At 44.6% G+C, this 14,116-nt stretch overlaps 2 protein-coding genes across 2 annotated transcripts; both read left to right on the top strand.

The window, feature by feature from the left end:
* Positions 1 to 747: 747 nt before the first annotated feature.
* Positions 748 to 3,344, top strand: trappc5 (trafficking protein particle complex 5). Its single transcript, XM_034540328.1, has 3 exons — positions 748 to 895; positions 1,890 to 2,193; positions 2,309 to 3,344. The coding sequence occupies exons 2-3, from the start codon at positions 1,924 to 1,926 to the stop codon at positions 2,603 to 2,605; spliced, it is 567 nt and encodes a 188-aa protein (XP_034396219.1). The 5' UTR covers positions 748 to 895; positions 1,890 to 1,923; the 3' UTR covers positions 2,606 to 3,344.
* Positions 3,345 to 3,831: 487 nt separating this feature from the next.
* Positions 3,832 to 12,206, top strand: mcoln1b (mucolipin 1b). Its single transcript, XM_034540165.1, has 13 exons — positions 3,832 to 4,014; positions 4,633 to 4,859; positions 4,978 to 5,139; positions 5,420 to 5,576; positions 5,986 to 6,067; positions 6,181 to 6,277; positions 6,438 to 6,537; positions 6,639 to 6,745; positions 7,681 to 7,830; positions 7,907 to 8,008; positions 8,143 to 8,265; positions 9,086 to 9,292; positions 9,380 to 12,206. The coding sequence occupies exons 1-13, from the start codon at positions 3,972 to 3,974 to the stop codon at positions 9,515 to 9,517; spliced, it is 1,695 nt and encodes a 564-aa protein (XP_034396056.1). The 5' UTR covers positions 3,832 to 3,971; the 3' UTR covers positions 9,518 to 12,206.
* Positions 12,207 to 14,116: the final 1,910 nt, after the last annotated feature.

The raw sequence follows: 14,116 nt of genomic DNA, 5'->3' as shown, positions 1-14,116 counted from the left end.
TAAGCTGTAGAGGTCGAATGGCATTAGCAGGTAGACCTGCCAGGAGGGAGGTACAGTAGTCTAGACGCGAGATGATCAGAACCTGGACCAGAACCTGTGCCGCCTTCTAAGTCAGAAGGGGTCGTATTCTCCTGATGTTGTGCAGCATGTACCTACAGGAGCGTGTTGTTGCGGTAATGTTGGCAGTCAGGGAGAGTTGACTGTCGAGTGTCACACCGAGGTTCCTGGCAGTCGGAGTCGGGGCCAACACTGAGTTGTTGAAGGTCAGGTAGTGGGTGGGTCAGGTAGTGGGTGGGAGAGCCTTTCCCTGGAAGGAAAAGTAGTTCTGTTTTGTCAGGTGGTGTGCAGACATCCACTGAGAGATATCAGTCAGACAGGCAGAGATTTGTGCTGCTACCTGTGTTTCAGATTGGGAAACGAGAGGATCAGTTGGGTGTAATGAGCATAGCTTTTGTATGCGCCAACTCTTTGCCAACTTTTTTTTTCTTTTTCCCAACATTCCCCAAAATGTAATCGGTTTACATGATGACCTTTATTCACCTTCTAGAGGAATAAAGGTCATCATCAAATTTAGTTTGAGTCATTACAAGACACGGATGGTGCTTGTGAATATTAGAAGAAAAACATTCCACATTAGAGCAACAAATATGTATAAACTTCGAAAAACTACAGGTTTATTTAACTGTTTTACATACACCATAGCCTAAACATGCACTGTCTATACAGGCTGTCCACTCCATGGTAACTGTAGTCGTTGTTGATGCGGTGACTCTCCGGTACGCTAGGTGGCGCAGCGCAATGTAAACCCTGGTTGCAATTCGAGACTATTGAGAAAGTAACGGAAGAAGGAGAAGAGGGAAGGTACTGCTCAGCCGCTCGTCTCTTCCGCAACACGGTAGGTTTATCTTCCAAGAGATACGTCCCGTTCATAACTAAGTCATCTACTCTGTATTGGTTTGTGTTTTATTTTAAACTGGCACGTGTTCACAGCTCGAAGGGCTCGCGTGCAGTTTGTTTTTTAACAGGAAAGTACCCGCTAGCTTGTTTGGTTTGGGTAGCTAACGGCTAACGCTATTGAGTCCTGAACGCTCGTTAGTGGCTCACAGGTAGCAGCGCGAGAGGTGATTAATAACACGTCATTTGTATCTGTCGTGATGGGAGAACCAGAGACACATTTTGGTACATTAGTGAGTTAATTGATTAGTTGATCAACAGAACACGTTGCTGTCACATACGTCATTTGAATAATGTGCCCAAAAATCTGCTCAAATGTGAAGAGTTGCAGCTTTTCTTGTTTTTTATTGGAATTTATTTTTGGACTGGTGGTTGCTCAAAACAAGCGATATGGGTTTTGCTATTACAGGCTATTCATTAATCTGAATAGGAAGACTGGTATGTTGCTGCATCCATATTCAGTCTAGAAGCCTGCAAAAATACCTTTTTAGATCTGATATCTGCATGAAGGAATTTTCCCCAATGTGATGGAAGTGGGCTTAAATGTGAAGCCTGGGAGCCAGAGGCTTAAATCACCATTGGCTGCTTGTATTAATAATCTGACTTGTGTGGCCCACGTGTTTTAACATCACACAGTGTGGACTGTGTTCAAACGGGTAATTTACAGGCTCCTTCACTTGGGAGGAGGGAGGCCTAATGGCATAGTTACATCAGGACCTCTGGTGGTGAGTTTTTACCAAGGGTCATAATGTGCAGATTGTGGTGTCAATAGATGCGACGGTCCAGAAATATGTGCTAGAGATCATGTTTTAATCCATAAAATCAACCGCAAAACTCTTGGCTAATTAAAAAATGTAAGTACACATGTATCCAGTGCTTCCCTGGAGCAATCTACACTAACTAGTTATAAATGAGCTGCCTGTGTGTGTCGGTAGATACTAACCTGTGCAGTGGGACCACCGCCAGAAAATGGACACGCGGTTCACCCGAGGCAAGTCCAACATCTTGGAGCGACCCCTGACCCGGCCCAAGACAGAGGTCAGCGTGAGTGCGTTCGCCCTCCTGTTCTCTGAGATGGTCCAGTACTGTCAGAGCCGCGTGTACTCTGTGTCCGAGCTGCAGACGCGCCTGGCGGACATGGGCCAGAGCGTCGGCGCCAGCCTGCTGGACGTGCTGGTGCTGAGGGAGAAGAACGGCAAGAGGGAGACCAAAGTGCTGAACATGCTGCTTTTCATCAAAGTGAGCAAACAGAAAACACCTGCCGATGGTTTTCCAGTTAGCTCTTGAACTAAATGTTGTGTATAAATATATGTATATTTTATTTGTATTTATTTATTCTTTTTCCCCTTTTTAGGTTAATGTCTGGAAGTCTTTGTTTGGGAAGGAAGCCGACAAGCTGGAGCAGGCCAACGATGACGACAAGACTTACTACATCATTGAAAAGGAGCCGCTCATCAATGCATACATCTCCGTGCCCAAGGAGAACAGCAGCCTGAACTGCGCCGCCTTCACGGCAGGCGTCGTGGAGGCCATCCTCACGCACAGCGGCTTCCCCGCCAAGGTCACCGCCCACTGGCACAAGGGCACTACACTGATGATCAAGTTTAACGAGTCGGTCATAGCCAGGGACAAGACTCTGGATGGCAGATGAGGAAGACCGGAGAGAGAGAGAGCGATCAACCCAGTAAGATGTGAAGTCATCCAGGTCCAGGCTGCTGTTTGTCCCTGACTGAACTTCCTTGTGGTGACTTCTGAGACAGGACCATGCTGAGCCACGGCGAGAGCAGGAAACATGCAGCTCGTTGGTTCAATCCTCCACGTTGTTTTTTTTTGTGGATCATCTAAACATCACTTTTTATTTGTGGTTTCACGTCACATTGTCACATCACTGATGATTCGGGGGGCGGGAAATGAAAATATTGGGTAATACTGTGACCACATCGTAAAAATAACTTGAATTAATTAATGTCCCCTTTGGCTCTGGGAAATTGTGACGGCCCTTTTTATTTTTCAACTTAACAATTGATTGAAGAAACACTCAAATAGATTATTTGTTGATAAAAGTGATTGTAATGTGCAGCCTTCGCCCCATAGGGTGAAAGTGAACCAACCTAATGGAGATAATTAGAGCGTCCCTGTTTTATACAATGATAATAAAAGATATTGTGAAATAGATATATAATCAGGGCCGTAGCTAGCATGACAACACGGAGGTCATATCGTCACCATTTTTATTTGAATATATTGTCGTTTTATTTAGTGTCACTTTGGGGTTATTATTAACGTAACAAAACGTACACATTGGGGTTTTATGAGCTGGCTACAATATCCTTAGACTCTGCATCTTGGCAAATTTGAATGCTAAATAAAGGCTTCAGCATTCCTCCTTCCTCCCCCCCAGAATGTTATTCCTGGCAGCGTGATGAAAGCATTGAATACCTTAAATCAAATGTGAAAAATCCAAATAATTAGTGATTGACAGAAGTATTTCGTTGCTGTGGGAGGGATAAATATGTCTGGACCGGCATCCTGCTGACCAAGTGGCTGAAAGCCATTCCCATGTAACCCAATGTGTGACCTCAGGTTATCTCCAAGCCTCGTCATGCTTCCTTCTGCTTATTCCTGATGGCACCGTGTATTTAACCGTGAATAAAGCTGTAATAACATTACCACACAAATATATATATATATATATATATATATATATATATATATATATATATATATATATATATATATATATATATATATATAAATATTGACATGGTATCTGCACGGACACTTAGAGAGAGCACGTCATGTTTCCCCCCCACAGACGATGGGTTGTTGTTGCTTCCTCCAAGCCGGCGCAGCGCAGACGTCAGTCACGTGGCGGAGTCACGTGGTTAGCAGGAAGCTGCTGCGGTCTGTTTACATTGTGTCTCACCCACACACCACGCGCTTCAGTTTTAATATGAATTCGTGCTGATGATGATGACGTCCTCCTCCATCTCGCCCGCGTGAGCGTCCACCCCGCCATGGCGTCTCCCGGTTCCACCTGCACCCACGATGGAGCCACAGGTCAGTCTGGACGCCCTCTTGCTGCCGGACATCGGGTCTTTTGAAGGACATGTTTCGTATAAACAGCTCCGTGTTAGAGCAACGGTCCTCAAGCTCACGCCGTTCACGCGACGACGGCTTTTACAGACGCGAGCGAGTTCACGCGCTCGTTTGTCGCGAGGACCAGAGCTCGCCGGCCTGTTGAGACAGGTGGGCACTGTTTTCTGACTGGAGGGAGGCCGTTTGTAAAAAATAAATAAAAAAACAACCCCGGTGATGTCATCGTCTTGAAACCTAAAATGGCATGTAGGAGAGACTGATATATTTGTACGATTAATCTGTTTTAGTCGACGAGCACCTAAAGTGAGGTCATCAAATGTCCCCAAAACACGAGCTATTCAAGGTACTAAAATGTGAGATTTATGAATATAAAAGCAAATTGTGTTAGACAATTTGAATTATCAAAATAGTTGCAGATTGATTTTCTGCTGATCAGCAAATGTGTTCAAATTTGTCTCTTGTGACCCCTCGCCCCCCCCCCCCCCCCCCCCCTCACACACACACACACACACTTTATGAAATGCGACCCCAGTGTCCCTTTTAATATTTCAATGACGCTGTTCACGATATGTTTCCCAGAGAAGGACAGGCTCCTCTCCTCCGTTGCTAACTATGGGAGCCCTCGTCCCATGTCTCTGGTGGGCTCCCCTCATCAGAAGCAGGAGGAGGAGGAGGAGGAGGAGGCGGCCCTGAGGAGGAAGCTCAAGTACTTCTTCATGAGCCCTTGTGACAAGTATCACGCCAAACGACGCAAGCCCTACAAGCTGGGCCTGCAGCTGCTCAAAATCCTCATTGTGACTGTGCAGGTGGATATAGATCTGTGTGCTGTGGTTTTGATGACATCACAACGTGATTAGTCGATTATGATCAGTTCACTCACAACCGCGCATTTCTTTCCCCGGGTCCCGGCCTCCACGCGTCTAGTTGGTGCTGTTCGGGCTGAGCAACCAGATGGTGGTGACGTTCAAAGAGGAGAACACGGCTGCCTTCAAACACCTTTTCCTGAAGGGTTATCAGGACGGTGCTCCGCAGGCCGTCCACACGCAGAAGGAGCTGTATGGCCGCATTAACTTCGCCGTGGAGCAGGTAATTCAAAAACTACAAAAGGGCGAATTTGGCTCCCGAAATGCAAGAAAAAACACGTCTTCATGCAGCCACATGCAGATAATTCAGGAGTTTGTTTGCTCTGGTTTTGAGATGTCATTTGGCACCGCGGGAGAACTTCCAATGGGGTGGAGGCCGAAACATCCCAAAATCTGGAGGATATAACATTTGAATTCTACCACTAGAGACGAGGAAGGAAATGCATATTTTTATTTGGGTGAACCCATAAAGGGTAATTCTCTGCTTCTCTCTACCCCCTAAGTACATGGCTCTACCCCAGATCTCTCTGGGCCGGTACGCGTACGTGTTGGGCGTTGGCGTGAACGGGAGTGCGCTCTCCCTCTGCCAGCGCAACTACAGGAGGGGCACCATCGACCCCGTCAACGACACCTTTGACATTGACCCCCACGTCGACACCGGTAGGTGACGGCCTCTATCTTAGGGATTTTCTGTCCTCGTTGTTGGTTGAGTCGGTCTCTGGGTGATCAACGTTAACAAATAAACCAGCCTCCTCGGTGTTAACTCGGATTTTCGTGTTCCTTAAGGAAATGACTGTGTCAGTGAGTCACTGTGCTGCTGCTCCACATATGTCAAGAGGTTGCCCTACTTTAAAAGGCTCGGAATAGTTCCTGTCGCCGAAAAACAAAAAAAACGCAACACCACAGTTTGTTTCCTCTTGCCTTGGGAAAGGAGTTATTTGCATACAGCTGCTGATTTGGCAGAGATGGCTTTTGGCAATGCCCGACGAATCCTGTGGCGAAACATAAAGTAAGACAGATGTGGTATTTTGGTAGTTCATCTAATGACGTTTTCTGTTTTTTTTCCCAGAATGCATTGGAATGAATCCACTGACTTACAGTTTGGCTTCAGGAAACGGAGACTACAAGAATTTCACTCTCAAGTTTTACAAGTCAGATGATATTATGTCTTTAAAAAAAAAAAAAAGTACATTAGAAATAAAAAAAGGGTGTGATTTTTGTCTTTTTTTCTGGTGTGAACCATTCAAATCTAATTCTCTTTCAGGCTGATCAACGTCACGATTGACTTCCAGCTGAAGGCCATCAACATTCAGACGATCATAAACAATGAAATCCCTGACTGCTACACCTTTGCCATCACGGTGAGCCTATTGTTTCTATTTGAATGAGCAGGGGGCAGCGATGTGGCCTCGTGGATCACAACTGTGTGTTTGCAAGTTGTGGGCGAAACTCGAGGCAAAGCTCTGTGGTGAATGTGGAAACATCCCCGTATACATTTCCTCTGGTTCTTCTTGCTATCAGATCGTCATGGACAACAGGGCGCACAGCGGCAAAGTTAAGATCAGCCTGCAGAACGAGGCCTCCATAAAGGAGTGCAAAGACCCCAACGTGTCCGGACACGGTGAGCCGACACTCCTCACTCTCTTTTAAATACCCACTGTGTCACCCTTAACGTTGGCCTTGTTTGATCCCTCTCGTTCGCCCCTCCTCCTCCTCTTTTAGCGGAGAGCTACGCCCGTGAGTTCCTGGACGTGCTGGTGGCGTTCGTCTGCCTGCTGTCCCTGCTGCTGTGCGGCCGCTCCATCCTCAGAGGCATCGTCCTGCAACACGTGAGAAAGCGGCCCAAGCGTTTGTGTGTTTATGGTGTAAAAAAAATTAAATATCGTACTGTTTCGCTTTGGTCATCGGTGCCCATTTATGGAGCATCGGAGAAATCGGTGAGGGAGGCGCCTTCATCCACTTTTTAGTTTGACTGTGCACAATATGTTTTATTGACTTACACACAGACATTAAAGGTGCTTGGTGGAGTATTTTAAATGATTTTCCTCCCTCATAAAAGATTTGCGAAGACATTAAAACAACATTGTTTGCATCCATGTTTACTTTCCTATCTTTACTCACACATTGATACGGTTCTTGGTGTTGATCGCTGTAATACTGTGAAACCTTTGGCAGGAATATGTATCGCTTTGGCCTCATGCAAACCCTCATAAAACTATTGATCCATTGTGTTACTAGTGATCAAAGACTCCACAGGGTACCTTGAACTGGAAAATAAGGGATTTCTGTTTAGATATATATTTTGTTATGCTAGAATTCTATACAGTACTGTAATATTATACTTGATATATTTGGACCAAATAGTCATTTAGCGTGCGATAACGACAACGTTCTTGTCGTTTTGCGGCCACCTAGTGTGCACCGACTGCCATGTAAACGGCTCTGTGTGAATAACGCTACGCTCTGGGTGAGTGTTGTGGTATAAACAGTGAGAAAGAGTACTTCAGGTGGTTTGGGAAAGGGTGGGTCAAACAAACACAGGACTTTCAACCAGTCCCAAGAGTTGTTTATGATACGATGTATTCCCTTTTTTCTTTTCTTTTTTATCAACTTTCTGATGAAAATGTAAAAAATTAACTAATTAATAGACCACAGCGGGTTATTTTTACACACAATTTTATATGGATGGAAAAAAGAAGACAGTTAAAAACAAAACATAACACAGCGACTCATCTTTGTCCTCACCCTGCACCCCCCAAACCAGGAGTACGTGCAGTTTTTCAAGCACAGCCTCGGCCGCAGCGTGAGCTGGGGAGACCGAATGGAGTTCATCAACGGCTGGTACATTCTGCTCATCGTCAGCGACATGTTCACCATCATCGGCAGCTTCATCAAAATTGGGATTGAGTCCAAGGTAATGTGATAAAAAGATTTTTAAAAACTTTTAAAAAACATCTGAGTTTCTGGTAATAAGTGACATTGTGATGCAGACTTTGTCGTCATATGACATGTGCGGGATCCTGTTGGGCACCTCCACCCTGCTGGTGTGGGTGGGAGTCATCCGCTACCTCAGCTTTTTTCAGAAATACAATGTAGGTGAAAGAAACACACACACACACACACACACACACACACACACACACACAAATATAGCTCACCTTCATCCCCTCTTCTCCGGAGGGTAAATACATATTTTTCTCATTCCCTCGCTCCCTCTACGTCTCAGATCTTGATCGTGACTCTGACGGCTGCGTTTCCGAACGTGATCCGCTTCTGCTGCTGTGCAGCGGCCATTTACATGGGATACTGCTTCTGTGGCTGGATTGTGCTGGGGCCCTATCACACCAAGGTACCACGCACACACACACACACACACACACACACACACACACACACTCTAACCAGGAATGAGCAGGCATGAGTCATTCGGATAGTCAGTCTCGAAAGCCTAATTATCATAAAAGGCCCTCCAGTGTGTATCATCTTCGCAGCTGTGTATAATTAATGAGAGGAGAAAATTGACATTCATTAAATATGAATCATGGCAACATTCAGTGGATGGGTTGTTTTTGCTCGGTGTAATGTGGAGAGCATTCAAAAGACCTTACATAGTGCAATTAATAGATCAAACTTCACATATGCACAAAAGTAGTGTATGAAATAAAAATTCCCGGCCCGACAGAAATATCTCTAAAAGTCATATTTTGCAAAGAACTGTGTTAAAATTGACAGTTTAAGGCATTTCTAAAAAAATTAAAGGAGGAGTCCAGTGATTTAGTATTGCTCTTCCATGAAGTCAGGTGACTCCGGAGAGACCGCTAGGCCAAGATATCCTGACTTTTAGTGCCTGTTATGGTCAATCTACATGTCAAAACTTCAAGTTTCAAGCCCAAAATAACCATGATGACATTACATTACATGTCATGTAGCTGACGCTTTTATCCAAAGCGACTTACAATCATGTTACATTCATACACTGTAGACACAGCTACAGGGAACAATGCAGGGTTAAGTGTCTTGCTCAAGGACACATCGACTAGGGCGGGGATTGAACTACAAACCCCCTGATTGAAAGACGGGCATGCTAACCACTGACCCACAGTCGCCCCACCATCATCAGGGGCGGGTCCAAAGCCTGTAAAACTGTAGCCTGTGTTGTCTGTGTACAGTTCCGCTCCCTGTCCACGGTGTCGGAGTGCCTGTTCTCTCTGATCAACGGGGACGACATGTTCGTGACGTTCCACGAGATGGAGAGGAGCGGCACACTGGTGTGGATCTTCAGCCAGGTCTACCTTTACACCTTTATCTCCCTCTTCATCTACATGGTGCTGTCCCTCTTCATCGCGCTCATCACCGGAGCCTACGACACCATCATGGTACAGTTCCATTCGGGTTCTTTGCTCTCGGCAGCGCTGTAGGTTGGTGCGTAGGAACACGTTCAGCTTTACGTTGTCCTCCCGCAGGCTCAAACGCAGGAGCAGGAACAGGTGCGAGTCAGCGACCTGCACGCGTTCATCGCAGAGTGCGCGGACACACCCAGCTCCGGCAAGTTCCGGGGGCCCGAGGGGTCGTCGTGCTCCTTCCTCTGCTGCTGTGACTAAGGAGGAGGAGGAGGAGGATGCCCAGAGGGGGGGGGGGTGTGTGTGTGTGTGTGTGTGTGTGTGTGTGTGTGTGTGTGTGTGTGTGTGTGTGTGTGTGTGTGTGTGTGTGTGTGTGTGTGTGTGTGTGTGTGTGTGTGTGTTTCCACTTTAGCTGTCTACAGTTGCACTCCTTTTCCCCTCAAACACCCAGCAGGGACGATAAATGCCTTGACCAGACTGACCCTGGACCACGATGTCCTCTGTTAGAATTTAGCATTAGATTTGCACTCGCATGCCCCATTACCTGCTTAGGGTTTTTGTTCTGTATAAATAATTGATTGTCTCTTTCTGACATGACAGTTTGCTGGGGCTTTGATGGCCAGTAGACACATGTATCACTGTAGACAGCTAATGGTCAACTAAGTAAGATGTACAAATGACTACAAAATACTAATTGACTTAGAAAAGGTACAATAAAAAAGGAGGGGACATTAACTGCATCGTACGCGTTGGCTCCTGGTACGTTTTCAATCAAGGCTCCTCCTCCACTCCCTGTGTTCATTTTTTTCACACAAGAAAGGAGAAGCCCTGCAGCCAACCAGTAAGTCATCAATATGTATGAACTGTTTCTGCTGAGCCGACGGAGCCTTCTTACCGTTTGGCTGCACAATAACGTTTTCTATAGAAACCCTGGAAGCACGATAGTCAACGGCAAGAGACAAAGATTTTTTTTGGAGCCGTTTCAAAATCAGAAACAGAAGTGCTCATTTGCCAAGTATGTTGAACATACGAGGAATTTGACTCTGTGAAAGGTGCATAACAATAAACAAAGAATAACACAATGAAAATACAATAAACATGCAATAAACATGCAATAATAGATAAATATGGTTTGAATTGTGTCATGAATTACAAATCTGCTGTTTGTCAATTAAAAACATAGTTTTGCACATCAAGAAAGTTGCCGGCCGTTACCTTGGCTAGCCAGCCAGCTAGCCAGCCGCTGTAGGTAGCTAGCTAGCTAGCCAGGGAAAACTCACTGGGATCGGAGCTTCATTGAGAGACGTCACTTGCGCGACTTTTAGGTGCGTAGTCTTCGTGATTACATATTTTCACAGCCTCATACTTCAACAGTTTTACAACCAAATGCAACTTTCTCGACGTGCAGAATTATCTTTTAAACTGACAAACATTGCATATGTAATTCATGGCACAATTCAAAATCAAAAATCGATGCAGGAAATAACCTGGCACCCATTTGGGATGTTTATATCGGCTATAAAGGTGGAGAGCAATAACTACAGCAACAGTGGAGCTGAGTGAACTTTAAAGGCTCTTAGCCAAACTTTGTAAAAGATGTATTAGTTCTAAAACCTTTTTTTATAATGTTTTTTAATTTATTCTTTCAGATTTTATGCTGATTGTTAGTCATTGTCACGACCTTCACCTTAAACACCTTCCGATAGGTCGTAGGGAAAACGCATTTACAAGCTAAATATGTTCTAGATTCTTCTTCAGCTTTTTTGTCCACCGATGAGCTAGTTTAATAAATCAACTGTAAAATACCTGTAAATAAGTAATTTAAAATGTAGTTTGCCCTCCGGAGACGGCAGGTATGGCTACTATGCTAAGCTAGTGTATAAGAACAAGTGGGTACGTTAGCTGTAGCTTAGGCTCGCTTTGTTTTGGTTTCTTGTGAATTTTTAAAAGATACTTAATTCATGGGTACACACATTTATATGGGAACGTAAGAAATAAAATAAAAAGTCAAAAGTTGCCTGTTTCACATCCATTTTGACCAAATGTGTTTTAGCTTTGTAGGCAGCTTAGAGAGTTGCTAACATTTTATATAATGGGTCATTCAAGCCGTTATCTTCTTTTTAAATCTGTAAATTTGGGGTTGGCTGTAGCTCATGGTGGAGAGTGGTCGTCCCGTAACCACAAGGTACCCGGTTCCATCCCCGCTCTCCCCATAGTTGCATGTTGAAGTGTCCCCGAGCAAGACACTGAACCCCCAGTTGCTCCCCGGGCGCTTCACTGCAGCCCACTGCTCCTTAATAAGTAAGGATGGGTTAAATGCAGAGAAGAATTTCCCCACGGGGATCAATAAAGTGTACATTTCTATTATTACTATTAAATTAAATGAGAAAGGGCATGTCTACAAACAAGTGGTTCTTCATTATCTTTTCTCTTTAAAAGGAAAAAGAATATTCCAAATATCTTATTATAGAACCTTGCTGCGCGAAGGCAAAGGAGGAGTGATGTGTTTCAGGACTAAAGGGTACTGTGTGTGTTTATATATATATATATATATTTCTTTTTGTACTGTTCACCGACAAGGTTATTGATATGATTATTGTTTACAATCACAACATGCATTTACGTTGAATGAATGTTTATTGACACATACTTATTTGCACTTAAGGAATAGTGATTTAAATGTGTCGCACAGGAGCAAAGCACTGTGTCTGTAACGTGCACCTGTTCCTGTTCTCCTGTGGTACGGTTCTTTAAAGCCACTTTGATTTCATGGTAAATTTGCATTGGCTTCCTTGTATTTTGAATGTATTATTTTTTTAAGTGATGACTAAAAAGGGAGTTTCTCAGTTTCTGTAAACAAGATTTTTACCCTCATTTGTTAAATATTTTTTGTGATGATGCCGCCTTCTGAAAGAAAGTACATGTAGATCAAATAAACTGTAAAGAATCTAGAGACTCTAAAATTGTGTCAATATTGTTGAGATAAGTAAAACCGGCCAGTGTTGTTGTGCTTTGTTTATTATATTTTCAAGAAAACATTATACATAACTATATCGATATAAAAACATACACAACAAAAACAATTACTTAACTTATGTGTTTATTTTGTTTTTATTTAGATACATGTTTAATGAAAACCCTTTTTATATTACAAGGGTTTTATTTAGAACCCTGAAGCGCCGAGGCTGATTTGGTGCCCAGAGCCCACACCAATCATGGTTCATAATTCAAATTTTTAGGGGTGAGTGGGCTGGGTTCCGCTTTCAACGATCTTTGAGGAACTCTTTCTTTTCAAAAAGGTTTTCTTGGATGGAAAAGGGTTCCTAATGGAACACTTAGTCTTACAAAGTACTTAGGCACTTTAGTCTTACACTTAGTCTTACAAAGTACCCTTGAAAAGAATAAGGTATCCTAGGAAGTCAATTGTTCTGGATCGAACCCTAGTCCTCCAGGAAGAACCCCTTTGGAATGAAACCCTTATTCCCGAGAGTGACGGCAGTAATGAGAGCCTGTACTGAAGTACCCTTGTGCTGGGATAGGCTGCTAAAGAAATATGATACCAAGCTTGGATTTAATGAAGCTGACAAGCCTTCAGTGTGTTGTTGTAGTCTGGCACCACTAGAGGGAGAGAGCAGACTCTTGTCTGCAGCCACCAACCAACCAAACTCAGCAATCAGTACCACCCAGGGCCAATCTAGGACTAGGAAGATAAAACACAGATACTTAGGGAGGGTGGGGTATGTTGCCTTCATTAAAGATGAATAACCCTTTAGTAAAGTGCTTAACCTTCAAATCCAACGTCACTATAAACTACATCTCAACGTGAGCTAAATGGACGCAGAGTCTTTGGCTGCACCGGCCGGAGCAAACGCACAGAGGATGGACACAAAATGAGAGAGAACCCAGGATGGGATGGACAAAGATCCAAGAAAGATGCGTGCACACTCGCTCCTCTTAGTGCGGATGAGTGGCACGGCTGTCCGATACCCTCGGCACCTGCATGCATTATTCACTCACTCAAGGACGCTGTGTGGAGGCTGAGACGAAGCACTTAGACTCAGACTGACAGGAACCGGCCGGCCTTTAGGGTAAAGCTGGTTAAACAGGCCCACTGAGGAAAAGCACAGCAGGGCAGAGGCTCACCGGCCGCTTTCCTCCCAATCCAAGTTAACTGCATTCACAGTCTGAATCCAGAGGCTCTTCACCTGCATTTGCTTTCCGATCCTCATCATTAGTCTGTGTAGTACAGACGTATGTATACAGCGCCTGGCCCGCACGCTGCAGAAGAACAGGCATGAGGTCCTGTAGGGCTTTCCCCTCCCATGTTGGCCGTGCATCCTTCATCTTCTTCTTCTTCACGTGTTGCCCCCAGCATGCAGCATCTTGATTGCATGCTGTGCTGGCACATCACTGTCTCTGGGGAGTCCACAGGCAGCTGCACGTGTGCTAACCTGTAACTGCCTGGCACACACACACACACCATGTTATGATTGGATCTCTCGTGCATTTTTGTGAAAGCCAATTCTGTTAAAAGGAGTTTGATTTACCTCTTTAATAAAAGAAAAAATATGGCGCGTATGGGTGTGTCTCGCAGTGCCGTCTGCTTTCTTGTGTGTTTGTTTTGGCTGAACTGGCTGGCGGAAGATGACTGTGCAGTCTGACTGTACTCGCTGGGAAACGTGAAACTAAATAAGACGTGCCTGTTTTTTAAATAACTAATGTATTGTGTAAGAGCTTGTCAAAGGTAGCAGACCCCCCCTACCGACTGGAGGAGGCCGAGGAGGTTTTTTTGGGGGGGGCTTGACAGTGTGCCAAACTCTTTTTGTGCCACCCCAGCTGGACTGTGTGCGGGTGGATTGG

The sequence above is a fragment of the Cyclopterus lumpus genome, chromosome 8 (genome assembly GCF_009769545.1).
Source record: "Cyclopterus lumpus isolate fCycLum1 chromosome 8, fCycLum1.pri, whole genome shotgun sequence".
NCBI lineage: Eukaryota > Metazoa > Chordata > Actinopteri > Perciformes > Cyclopteridae > Cyclopterus > Cyclopterus lumpus.
Note: the sequence above shows the minus strand (reverse complement) of the source record. Positions and strands in the feature narration are given on the sequence as shown.